Source organism: Dermacentor silvarum, chromosome 1, assembly GCF_013339745.2.
Source record: "Dermacentor silvarum isolate Dsil-2018 chromosome 1, BIME_Dsil_1.4, whole genome shotgun sequence".
NCBI classification, from domain to species: Eukaryota; Metazoa; Arthropoda; class Arachnida; order Ixodida; family Ixodidae; genus Dermacentor; species Dermacentor silvarum.
Window position 1 is genome coordinate 237,060,694 of NC_051154.1, and position 13,685 is coordinate 237,074,378.

Genomic DNA, 13,685 nt, shown 5'->3' on the forward strand with positions numbered 1-13,685 from the left:
TCTGTGCAAGCATGATGTCGTTGTTATTGATGTAAAGGGCCGACCGTCACAGCGGCACGAACATTTTGTTACGACGGGTTGTGCAAAAAAGGATTGCCGTAGTCGAATGTGAAAATGTATGCACAAATAACATGGCTATATTTGGCTACGAAATATTTTGCACTTTTTTTTTTTTTTGTTTGGCTACATTTGGGCTACAACTTCTGTAGCTTTTGGCTACGCCGCTTCGTCGGACCTGGCAACACTGCGCCCCTCCCTCCCTCCCATACCCCCATGGCCTCTCGCGCGACGGAAGTCGAGTTTGCTCTCAGCAGTGTGTTCGCTCTCCATGATAGCGCGCGTCCGCCGTGCGCTTTCACTCACACATACGGCGCATGGCGACGATTTTATCACCCTTGGACTTTATACGGAACCTCACGGCGACGACGACAGCAGAAATTCGCTTGAAGTGTCCATATAATTGCTATCACAATAAAAAAGAAAAAAAATTAGCAGTGGCTTAGCTCGGCTATTCCAGAATATACGTAGCGTTCGGCCACATCGTTCAGAACCGGTAGACCTGGTGGCATGGGTGGTTAACAATACCCATTGGTAACGCTAAAGAGAGAAATCTTCTACTTAACGAGTAAGTTCCTGCACGTTGTACAAACGCGCACCACGGTTTCACCCCACTCAGGCGGAGCCGCTAAACTCAACGTTTCACGCATGGCACTACTTAACGGCGTCAAGTCTTTCATGTGCCACAGTCTTTCACACACGTCGCACACATATCCAAACGGATCATTCACGAAGTCCGTCTCAAAGGTCCGAGTCACACTGGCGCTTTCGCTAAGTTTCACCGTATAGTCAGTCAATCGGCGAGCCCTTACGTCATAGACGGCGTCTTGTTGTTGTTGTTCCTGCTGCTGAGACGGTCGGGCACGTCGCTCAGCCTCCTGGCGACGCCGCTTTGCTAGACATTCCTCGCTTTGCTCCGGTGTCTCTGCAGTACGTTTAGCCTTCTTCTGTTCGTTCTTCCTACGTTCAACCGCTAATTGCCAGGCAACTACTTCGGGATCCGACAAGTTAAGCTTCTCCGCTCTTCTGCGCCACTAAGCAGCAATTTCGCTCTCCTTCTCCATGGCTATACCACACCAATGTTGCCAGGTCGAACGAGGCGGCGTAGTCCAAGCTAGAGAAATTGTAGCCCAAATGTAGCCAGACACAAAAAACAGCGAAAAATATTGTAGCCAAATATAGCTATATTTATTTGCAGTTTGATTTGTACATACATTTATTTTCACTTTTGACTACGGCAATCCTTTTTTGCACAACCCGCCGTAACAAAATGTCCCTGACGGTCGATCCTTGACATGAACAACAGCGACACAGTGCTTGCACGCAGAACACTTTTTGGTTGGCCCAGGAAGCTCAAGTACCAGTAAATCGTCACAGAGGGCGAAACAAAAAGACATAGCGAAATCGAAACAATTGGGCATGATGCTTTCGAATGTCATACGCAACCTGACATAAGTTCATAGGCAATTGCGCAGCAGTATCATTTTCTCGAATTGGGTACGAAATGGCAACCGAAATATTCACCAGTTTGCACAAAACATGCTTTCTCTCATCGTCCTATCTTGGTTTCTCTTTTTTTCTCAATTAGCTTGGCTCGGGTTAGCTGGGACACACTCTATATAGTTTCCATTTACATCAACCTGGCTGTCATCTTAGGTCTCTAGCACCCCAAGAACATGCATAGAGAAAGTGAGCGACGACAGATGTCACTCGTCTGAATCGGTGTAAGCGAAGCTTTAAAAGATTACTGCGCAATACGGCACATCAGTGTAGAAAGGCGTACAGTTGTTTTCGGTGAAGAGCGCGTCCCCTACGTAACTCGCTCGAAATGGTACAAGCCGCAACAGCGCACGAAGACCAAAGGTAAACAACAAATTGGTAACAGCAGTGGTAATCCTGCGAGCACCGGTTACTTTCAAAAAGCAAACCATGTTCATGCGCTAATGATAATTGCTGGGATATTGTGGGCCAAAACCACGATATGATTATGAGCCATGCTGCAGTGGGGGACTCGGGATTACTTTTGACCGCCTGGTGTTCCTTAACGTGCACCTCAATCTAAGTTCCTGGATGTTCGTGCATTTCGCCTCCATTGAAATCTGGCCGTCGTGGCCAGTAATCAAACACGCGTCCTCGAGCCAGCAGCGCGACACCTCACCTGCTAAGCTCACACGGTGGGTGATGTTCGTGTGACGTGGTGCAGTGAGGCCATCGTGGCAAACATGTTTCGATATTTGCACAATGAGTATCTGCATCTGTGACGTTACGGGCACACCATCTATAAGTAAAAGCACCAGAACCCACCTTTGTGCTCGGGGTCTTTCTCCCATTCTTTTTTATACTTCCTTGCATACTTGGCCCACTTCCTCATGATTCAAATTTCATCTAGTATCATCGGTTTATGTTCTCATCGTCTTGACCAATCTTATGAGAATTTTCAATGTCATTCAGGTGCGCTGCATACCTCTGCTTCCTTATAATGCTTCTCCTTGCACGCAAGTGGGCAGATATTTTATTTCCCACCTCTCGCACAAGACTGCGCGTCCTCCAACGAGCAGAAAGATGCCTGTAAAGCTTACCCTAAGGAACATGGAGCAAGTCGAAAGCTGTGCCCAGAGCGATACTTCGCCCAGAAGCCATGGCCATGAACACACTCGAGCGTGTAATATACCCGTGCTTCCCTTCTTTCATGCCGGTGCCACGATCGCCCGACCCTATTTTACTGCTCTCCCTTTCTGAGCATAGCCACGGTAGTACAGTGTGCTGTAACACTCTCTACTCCCAGGCTCATCCTGATGCCCGGGTATCGGGTGTCTGATGACTGAAACCGATAAGATGAAGATGAGATGATGTTATTGGCGCAAATGTTAGCACAGTGAAGCGCATTTGCGCTGCGTAACATTAATTGTATCGGCCCAGACAACAGCGCAGAGAAAGGGGGTGGGGGATTTCACACACACCCATCACGCACAGCCGTGCTGCCAGCCTAAGCCAGCTATAAGATAGCGTTCGATATTTGTTTCTACTCGATTTGCTTCTACTCTGGAGCATGAATTAGGGCGCCACTTGTAGCCCAAACAAAGCCAGGTCGCAAATTTTCAGTAGCCCAACTATATAGCCAAACCTGGCAACACTGTATAATCACACTGGCAAACGCCCTGCTATATGTATACCCCCACTGATACCTTTGTGCATGCACACAAAATGAGAGGCGCTATTAAGCGGCTCCGGTGCAGCGTCAGACTTGGCTACCACGCAACGAAGGCGCACAGCTGGGCACACGCCGGCGCCAGTGTGTTTGCTGCGGCTATGACGTCACTCCTCTGGAATGCGCAGACCGGCGAGGCGCGCGCAGCGGCGGTTCCGGTGCGCCAGCTGTGTGTCGTGTGATGTCACTGCTCCTCGCGCATGCGCAGCATGGCTCTCCAGGAACCACGCGAAACTGCTCAACCTCGGCCAGTGTAGCTCACGCTACAAAAGAAATTTTAGCCGTTGCACCACCCGCCGAAACACAAATGGACTGCGCCAACTGCGCTGATAGCTTAGCTGCCAGAGCGCCGCAGAAAATTGCTACACAATAGAGCCAAAACGGCGTTATCGTCCGCCGAAACGAAGCAATGGAGTTCACGTCGCCATGGCAGTGATTCCACTCCTGCGCCAAAGTGCGCCAATTGGGATTTACTGCGCCATCCTGATACAATCGACGAAAATTGCGCCTAACTGCGCCAAACAGTCTCGGATTTGACGGCGTCTATCGACAATTGCACCACCGGGGAATTAAAACGTTCAACGTGACGATAGGGTGAGCCTTAGTTGCAACCTTAGCTGCAAACAGGAGATGAGAAAGCTCTAGCGCGTACGTCTCAATGAAGGTCACTGGAACCTGGAAAGTACCGCAGCCCTTTTCTCTTAGCCGCCGCGCTGCCGATTGGTCAGTTGCCGTCAGGTGATCACTTTCCACTATAGATGGCGGATCTAAGCCGCGCCGGAGGAGATAAGCAGACAGACATCACTCGCACACGCCGTGCGTACGAGTCATCAACGAGGTCAGATTTTGCATTTTGTATAATTTAGTGTATATATAACTTTCGTAGACTTGAAACAAAACGAAAGGAAATGCCCGGGTTCTGCACGTTCGGGTGCAGCAACCGCCGGGAGTCCGGGAAAGCGCTTTTCGCGATACCAGTTAAGTGGAAAGAGCGACAGCAAGCGCCGTGCTATCTCTGGCTGCACCGGATAAAGAGCGACAAGTTCACTCTCACCTGGTGAACTTGTCGATATCGCAAAGCTGAGAAGCTCCTTGCAGTATTTCATCGAACTCCCTAAATGCCATAATGTGATGGAAAAGCTTCTTCGCGCATTTGCTTTGAAGACTGCGGTTTGCCTTGAGTAAAGAAAGCGAGGAGATGCTCAGAAATATGCAGAACCGAGCAAAATGTGGCTCGAAGAGCGACGGAATACTGTGTCAAAAATAACAAAGTGTAGTGACGATCGACCTGTCAATGTTGAAAATTAAAATATAGATTTTCTCGTGTGTTGTTTAAAACAACACGAACATGACCTGGTTAATTCTGTTTTAGCATCCCTTTTCTTATAGTGCAGTCAGGGACCATTTATTTTCGTAGAAGTCGATCTGTATGAAACATTTCGTGCGCGGTTAAATCAGTAGCCACGTTAGAAAGCGATAATATCCGCGCGTATAAACGATTTTGTGGCAGCGCTTGATACCTAGTCATCCAAAAAAAAAAATATTGTGTGACACACGAGCATCGGGATCGCTTTGCATTTAGAACGGGTGGCGCACAGTTGAATGCTTCACTTTCCGAGTGCAGTAGCCGACCGATTTTCCGGACTTCGCGGGGACTAAAAAATCGAGCTGTCCGCAAAACCGAACAGTCCGAAAAACTCTCCCCCCCCCAAGAGAAAAATTATGAGGCTTAGAGCGGCTTAAGAAAAATGTCGCACTTTCGCCCAAAAGGCGGAGCATCGATTGCGATAGCCAATTAATAGACGGCGATACGAAGTAAGGATGTTAGTTTTATCGGCCGTATAAAGTTGTAAATATGCGCTTACTAACTAAATAAGCACGGTGTCACGCGCGCACAGGTTACATGAACACATCTCGCTCGATGACCGCGGGCATATTGACCTTCGCGCTGTCTATTCTCTCGCTTCAACATGAACGTGGAAAAAAAAAAAACACGGCGCATACGAAGCTAGTGGCACACGGCGCACGCCCTTTGTACCCATCGCAGATCGCGGGCGCACACTTCGGCCATATAGCAGATCGCTTTCAAGATACGGTGCCTGCGCGGCAGCTCCGTCGGGAGCCGTAAGAGCAGAATGCAACTCCCCACCGTCTCCGCCGCCTTCTCCCCGTGCCCCGCGAGCGAACGAAGTCCGCGCGCGCCTCCGGCCGCCTTCCTCTCTCGCGTGCGTGAGAATAAATTGCGGTTGCTGGCTGACCCTCGTAAGCTTTCACCCGCACACAGCGTACGGACCGAACAAAAGAAGAAAAAAAAAGAAAAAGAAAAGCAAGTGCAGCTTTTTAAAATGTTTTGTCGGCCAAGGAAGAGCGCGCATGGCCTCGGAGACGAGGGGATAGCGTGCGTTTACTGATCTTGAAGGCTATACAGGGGGGCATTGGAAGCCAAGCCAGCAGAAAATCCAACATGGCGGCCTCCTAGATTGGGTAGCGTGGCTCGGAGCGAGCGATTTAGTCCGGAAAATCGAACATTGGCTCCTAGATTTGTCCGAAAAATCGCTCGCGAAAATGCATTAGCTCTATGGGAATCCTGCCGGTACATCTATGAAGTCCGGAATATCCAACAAGTCCGAATTTTTGGAGTCCGAAAAATCCGTCGGCTACTGTACTTGTAATTTACATCGTATCTAGCTAAACGAAATGCGGTTTTGTTTGTGGATTTCACAGGGCCCACTGCGGCAGCCATCGTGCTGTTCTTCACTGTAGCAAGCCTAGAAAACCCGAGGAAGAGCTGCTCGTCTTTTCCGCGCAGTGTTGCCTGCGCAGTGTTGCCTGTGCTCGCTCCGGTGGTTGCGGTACTTTCAAAGCTCCAGGTTCCAGTGACTTTAGCAGTGCTACGCACGGCGCCGACGCGGCGTCTGCCTTGCAAGGCGGCTCGACGGCAAAATGCGGTTTCTGCCGAGGCTCGCGGCTTCAAGGTTAATTGGCGATTCATCGGCGGACGTTATCTACTCTGGAAACGCCGCTAGTAGCTTGTTTGAAGCGCAGCATGACGTGGTTATAATAACCGCGTGCCGCCAATCTGTCCATCATTTCTATTTCTGGATATTACCGATGACATCTGGGAAAACTAGCAATATACGAAATGATATCAATTTGTGTCTGTGTGTGTCGCATGCACACAAGTTCATTTTTTTCTCCACGAGATCTGCAATAGATGGAAATGTTTACGAAGCTTCTCGTGAGAACATAAGAATTATTCAGGTAATTGAATGTAAATTGCAACTCGCTTTTTCGAAATACTTCAGGATGTGAAAATCAGCTGCTCCAAGATGCTCCAAAGTGCTCCAAAATGAAATTTCTGATGCTCCAAAAATTGCTCCAAATCATAAGTCCGCAGTAGCATCACTGCCATGGTCAACAGTGAAAATGCATTGGAATGACGGCCAAAACGCCAGGACGCTTTGTGCCTATTTGTGCCTTTAAAGCCTTTATTCTTGTGTTTACCGCCGCGCATAGCACTGCGTTGGCCACGTGCCTTCATAACTGAGTAGTCGCCATCCATGATCACGTCGATAATGACCGCGGTTTCCTCTGCAGTTGCAGCAAACGGTAGTTTCGTTTTGACTCGGTACGTGCGTCAGCCGCGCGCCTTCAGAACCACAAGGTCGTCGTCGATGATCGCATCAGCAGCGGCCGCAGCAAACAATAGTTTCGTTTTTACTCAGTGCAAAGCTGTCGAGGATGAAGAGCACTGTCTGCATCGCGATGGGCAGCGACCTGGTGAAAAATAACAATGTGCGCGCAGTAGCAAAAAGCGTGCCTCGGATAACGCGCGGCGACCGCGCTGTGAAAAGTCCGAGGCCTTCGCCGCTGCGAGCGCTGATCAGTCACGAGATGACGAGAATTGCAACTCCGCACTGGTTTTGTGCAAAATACAAACGGGATTCGACTGATTCATTCAGTAAATAAAAGCGTGTTGAGGATAAAGCATTTTATTGTTTTCTTGATACTCTCGATAATTCGACATACGGTTAATTCGGACATTTTTTCGGTCCCGTAAAATACGAATTAACTAGGTTTTACTGCAGCAGTGCCATTCTTGAACGCTGACAGCCGCGACTTTTTACACGCGATCAGAGTGTGCAGGAAGCAGAGTTAAACATTAAAAAACGAGTCAACACTATCAGCAGCCAGATGGAGGAAGGTGGTGGGGAAGGGCACTGGCCTCCCCGCCATTCTAGTTTTCTAACAGCTTTTTTTTTTTCATGCAACCCGGTTATAACAATTATCGGTTGTAACAATGGAATTTTCGTGGCACTTGAATATTGTTATAAGTGGGTTCGGCTGTAACATTTTGGGGAAAATGTATTTTTCTTGCCCAGCTGAGCTAGAAGGCACTAATCAACATTTTTTTTTTTTTCCACAAGCACATTGCATGATCCAGGCATTCAGATGGCAAGACAGAGAAAATGGTGTGACTGCAAAAATAGCCAATATTTCAAATATTTGAACATATAAAGGGGTCCTGAACCACCCTTCGGGCTTAGTGAAAAACATTGTCTGCTGATATCATATGCTGCTGTAAACGTCAAAGTTTTGCAGTCATGTGCGGCGTATGGATCTCGTAAGCAAAGCACGAAGTCACCTTTCTCTCCAACGCGCTCCTTTAAACAGATGCCATGTTCCTCACTCTTTTCTTGATACTTTATTTCGTCAAAGCGTCAGGAAAACGCGGCTGCAATTGGCCAATAGCTGACATCACTCAAGAAGGGTGTACCCGCCCTGGTTGCTTAGTGGCTATGGTGTTGGGCTGCTAAGCACGAGGTTGCGGGATCAAATCCCGACCATGGCGGCGGCATTTTGATGGGGGCGAAATGCGAAAACACCCATGTACTTAGATTTAGGTGCACGTTAAAAAACCCCAGGTGGTCTAAATTATTCTGCAGTCTCCCACTAAGGCGTGCCTTGTAATCAGATTGTGGTTTTGGCACGTAAAACCCCATAATTTAAGGGTATTTGGATCTGTTTGGATCAGTGTGCTTCTTCCTACTGTTAATGTGTATATTTATTGACGAAGCTTAATAAACCAGCTGAAGTAGGCGAAAATCTGCTTTAGGATTTTGATAAAAATGATGTACTTTCGAAAGAAGCAGACTATAGTCTGCTCCTGCTCGGCCGCAGCCACCCTCCTTATTGGTGTCATAGCAGTTGAGTCCCACTAATTTCCACTAGCTTAGAATGCTCAACTAGCCTTCAACCACGTAAAACCTGGCCGCTACTGGTTAGATGCCTTGGCAGACTTATTGATAGTGCTTGAAATTGTGAAGTTGGATGTGACCAATATCTGTCTGTCAATGTGGTGAAGGACAAAGCCGATCCGCACCACATTAGCATCGTCAGACTGGAGCATTGAGCGCGAGCACGCACCCAAGCCCTGTCGTGCACAACGCAAATGCTACGGATACACACTACAGTTGCATGTAGCCGCAGTATTTACATAGCATAAGTACCGTGGCCGCCGCGGGGTGTCGCAACGAGTCCACTGGCTAAGCGTGCTGCAGCTCGCTGAGGACAACCACGTTTGGCTCGTCGTAGGCGCCAAAATTTGTAATAGTGGCATCTACGTGCGTCAGCCGCGCGCCTTCAGAACCACATGGTCGTCATCGATGATCGCATCAGCAGCGGCCGCAGCAAACAATAGTTTCGTTTTTACTCAGTGCAAAGCTGTCGAGGATGAAGATGTTGAAGATTCAAGTGCCACGGTGACGTTCAGTAGGTGGAGCGTTGTGGGCACACCCCGCAACGCCGTAGCCTTTGCAGTGCAAATCATTGAAGAAGGAGTGGAAGTACCACGATAGCTGTGTTTGATTGCCAGTATAACTGCTGAACGCAGTAAAGTACTTTTTGCGGCAAATTATTTCTGAAATAGCCTATTTTAACTTGAAATTACTGCGATAAAAAGTGGTTCAGGCCCCTTTAAGTGCTTCTGGCACCAGCAAAAGTGTGTAAAATTGCAGTTTGAAATTTCTTCTCCGAACGCAGGAAAATTCAGATGGCACGAATTAAATATAGATTGGTAGCCTGGTTGACATAGTAAAGCCCGCAAAGTACCGTATTTACTCGATTGTAAGGAAAGTTCTTTTTTTTCCCCATATTTTTGATACCTGAAGTCTATCCTTGTGTTACAATCGAATACCGAAATTCAGGTCGTCTGAAAAGTGCAATGATGCACCCAATTCTAATCAACAAGTGAAATGTGCGAGTTAAAGCGTGCGAGGGACATGCGCTTTCACAGAGAGCGAACGCAACGTCTCCATCGCGTGAAAGGCCGTGGGGGAACGGGAGGGAGGGAAGGCAACATTTAGCTGCGGCACCAAATGCGTATCTCGCGACCGGGCGCAAGGGGAACTGGCAACTCAATCTCCCACGCGAAAGGAGGAGAGCAGGAAGACAGCGCGAGAAAGATTGGGTGCGGCTTCTACTCTGCATACTTGTACTTTGAACGGCTGCAGGCTGTCGCGCGCACCGAATCTTGAAAGCGATCTCCACGTGGCTTTGACGTTTGTATGCGTTGTGCTTTCACCACTCAGTTTCTGTTGAAGCTATAGACCGCATGAACCTTCGCTCGCTGCTGTCGCCACGCTTGCTCACGCCAGCGCTTTGACAGTTATTGTCTGCGGTCATCGAGTGTGATCTATTCATGTTTGCTTGTGCACGCTGACACCATGTTTGTTAATTCAGTTCGTAAGCGAATGTGTCCAAGTTTATGCAGCTGATAAAACTATCCTTACTCCATATAGCTCTCTACTAATTTGCTACCACATTTGATGCTTCTTCACCTTTTGGGCGAAACTGCGACTTTTTCATGGATTCAGTGGTCTCGCGTTACTTTAGCGGTTTTCTTTTATTTTTGCTGGACGCAACAAAAAGTCACCCCTCGCGTTACAATCGCGGTCTCGTTACAATCAAGTAAATACGGTATTTGAAGGTTCAGTGGATTGCCTGGAAAAAAAAATAAAGAGCGGAGAGAAGTTTAAATTTTTTGCCAAAAGCTTTGTGTTCTAGGTAAAAAAAGTTGCTTTGATGGACAGCCTAAAAATATCTGTAATGCGTCATTACATAGCCCTATGTCTCTGCTATGCATGTGAGAAGTTACAGAAAGGCAGTATTTTTTAAGTGCGAAAAATTACTTTTTAAAATTTTCATACGTGAATCACGCCGCAGACAGCATAAATATTGAAGCCTTGGCGTCTAGCAAGGAGAGATTGTTAATAAAATAAGCCTGACAAACTATTCAACAAACTGTGACTGGCTTTTTTTATCAATACCAAGACAAGCGACGTCAAGCACAGCAGCCTCGACTTTTTCCCCATGAATGCGAAAAGTGGGCATCGACCACGTTTGAGCACATCAGCCCGAATAGGGCACATATGAATTTTATAGCCGAGCACGTTCAGAGTGTCAAACAGTGGTAAAACGCACCAGCAGAGGACTTTGTCCACGCTCGTGTAGGCTTTCAGTTGTAATTATGGAGGAGTTTTCTTATTGCATTGTCTTGCAGCAAGTACACTGTCTGAATAAGGTGGGCTTTACCGAGCAGATCATTGCCTCCATCCTAGAGAGCCTCCTAAAGGAGGTTAAGTCCAGGGAAAGAAAAGAAAGAGGCTTTGGAACTCGGACCGATAAACGGCCGGTAGTCACGTGCTGTATTTGCATGACCTGTCTCGCCACCTGAAAAGGACAGCTGCAAAATGCGGGGCTCCCGTGCTGTTCTTAGTGCCGCCCAAGCTGGCTCGTATGTGCAGTCAGCAATGACGAAAGAACAAAGGGCTCGTTTGCTCTAAAAAGCATGTCACCCCTTTCATTGGGTGCTCTACAGAGGTTGTTTGTAGTATCCCCCTGTCACGTGGCAAATGCTACATCGACCAGACTGGGCGTTGCGTAAACGACATACTGAGGGAACATCGTGCGCAGGTACGGGCATTAGCGGGGTCCGGCCTCTTAACAGACCACTGTAAGCGATTGCGAGTGCACACCTTCGTTCCACAGCACACGTGTTCATGGAAAGTACAAAGACGAAAAATGCGGACTGATTCTTGAGGCCTACAACATCAACAAACAGTCCGATAAATGTGTCGGCACTGCATCTAGCTCATCGACAATGAAAGAGTGCGGCTATCTGCGTCAAAACTGGTGCTATACACATCTGTGAGAAGTGGTTTGATGCATGCACCACGGCTCTACTTCTTTCGTCTGCTACCACGTGTCATATGGATGTAATTGTGGGATTAAAATCATTTGAAGCCCTGTCCTGTTCTCTTTTACTTCTCGATTTTTTGTTTCTTCCGAAGCGCTGGAAAGGCATAAGTTATCAAGTTTCTGCCATGTGAATGAAACTGCATTTTTATTGGAAGCAGCATAAGTATTCGCTGGATGTGTGAAATGTAAAAGAGTGTGCCTTTTTTTTTCATATGCTTTTATTTCAATTTTGTCAGTGGAATAACTTTACTTTGCCCGTATCAAATTTCATAACTTTTGCATTCACCTCAGGACTGTACAAGGAACGCATTGTGGTGCAAGACTTGGTGGATGAAATAATGTTGCAGGGCACCTTTAAGAGCTAAGTCTTCTAGTAAAAAACTGTCTTATACTTTGTGCAGAGGCATATTTGTGTACACTCTTACAAAAGCTCGCACCCTTTGGGGCTTATATAGTCCCACAACAGTAATCATCTATTGTGCCCGCATTTCCTTTAACGCTGCGAGCCTGGTACTTTGAGGTCGCGAATGGTATGCGCCTTGTCAGCGTGACATAGCATTCTCGACAGGAAAGTAGCGAGCGCGGGGTTTTCAAGAAAGGAAACGCAAGCAAGGCAGATGACGATTATTGTTGTGGGACAAGATAAGCCACAAAGGGTGCAAACTTTAAGTGTAGTAGGCCATATTTTGCTTGAAATATAGCTTGAAGTCCCACGGATTCTGAATTAACATAAGTTCACTGTGTTGGGATAATACATGGAAACAGGAAATAAGTGGCGTAAATTATGTGAGTATTAGGTGTACAAGGAGTGCAACTTCAGCCATATGTAAGCATGCATGTTTACTGGGCAACGTCGGCTGATAAGCCAGCATTAGTCATTTTGTGCGAGTCATTCAATGGCATTGTGCATCTGGCTTGTGCTCACATGTTTCACTTCATGCAGCGGCGTTTCAGGGTACTCTATTTGGACTATGGCAACCGATGCACTGTGCTTTCCACCCATCTGCGACCACTGCCCCTTGAGCTCACAAGCCTTCCAGCCTGTGCCCACCGCATGTCTCTGGCATACGTGGGCCCCAGGGAGGGCAACAAGTGGGATGCATCTGCCACTGGAGCTTTTGTCAAGGAGACTGGCTTCCACGCTTCTCTCATTGCTGAGAAGAAGGGTTACAGGCGCTCTGGGTAAGACATTTTCAGTCCTTCTTTTTTGATTGCTGCGCTGTGCATTGTGCTTAGCTAGTGTTACATCGTGTTTCATGCTCATGGTGCTTGCAATTGTTATATGTGTCATGATCACAATGCACAGCTTGAAGATGGTTCATCCTAGAACTGGTTTGACTACAGTGGAAACTCGTTACAATAAAGCAGGCTATAGATCCTGTTATCTGCACTGTGTCAACACTGTTTGTGACCCTCAAAAACTTGCTGGTCACTCTTTATTGTCACCAAGGTTTACTAAGGGAAAAAGGTAGTTTTCCCCCTAGCTGACTATAGTCACATGTGCATGATGTGTTCAAATATAAGAAACACGTCTCGTGCGTTGAGCTCATTATGTAGCTCTCTTGCGCATTTTAGAGCAAATTCATCAATTTATTTTTTAACTACCTACAATAGTAAAACTGTTGCCAGCTTGATGGTCCTGCATATTTGCAGATTTACAAGCTATTGCAACTTCAATTCTCTTCATTGACTACTAAATTTAGCGGGCTGTTCCAGAGGGTGAAAACTGAACTCATTTAGGACAATGGGCTTCTTTGATTATAGTCCCGGACTGTCTGCAAACAGGCTGCAGCTTCCACTCCGACAGAAGGGCATGTTGCAGTCACGTGACCTAGCTGCTGGGGACTGTCCAAACTTTCAGTGGAAGTCGCTTTCCTGGCTGCCATCGCCTGCTCGTAGCCACTCGCAGCCCAGTGCCACTCCTCAGTGTGGCCTCTGAGATGGTGCAGTCTCGGAGGCCACGGCATTAGTTGCTCACACAACCACAAAGCTCACATACTGGAATTCGTGCTGTAGCCAGAGTAGATATTAAGAGTTAAAAAGGGCAGTTAAAGGGCCCCTAAACCACCTAGAGGTCGAAATTTAGTTGTGGTGTTGCAGTTGTGCACGAGTCTACAACGAACACGTAGCCGCGAGAATTTTTCGAAATGGTGCCGTAATA

At 47.4% G+C, this 13,685-nt stretch overlaps 1 protein-coding gene across 1 annotated transcript in view; it reads left to right on the forward strand.

The window, feature by feature from the left end:
- LOC119436955 (uncharacterized) overlaps nucleotides 1-13,685 on the forward strand; it is a 104,307-nt gene that overhangs the window by 84,041 nt on the left and 6,581 nt on the right. Inside the window, exon 9 of the mRNA XM_049660130.1 lies at nucleotides 12,468-12,706. Within this exon, the coding sequence (XP_049516087.1) occupies nucleotides 12,468-12,706 (239 nt within the window). The remainder of the gene's footprint in view (nucleotides 1-12,467; nucleotides 12,707-13,685) is intronic.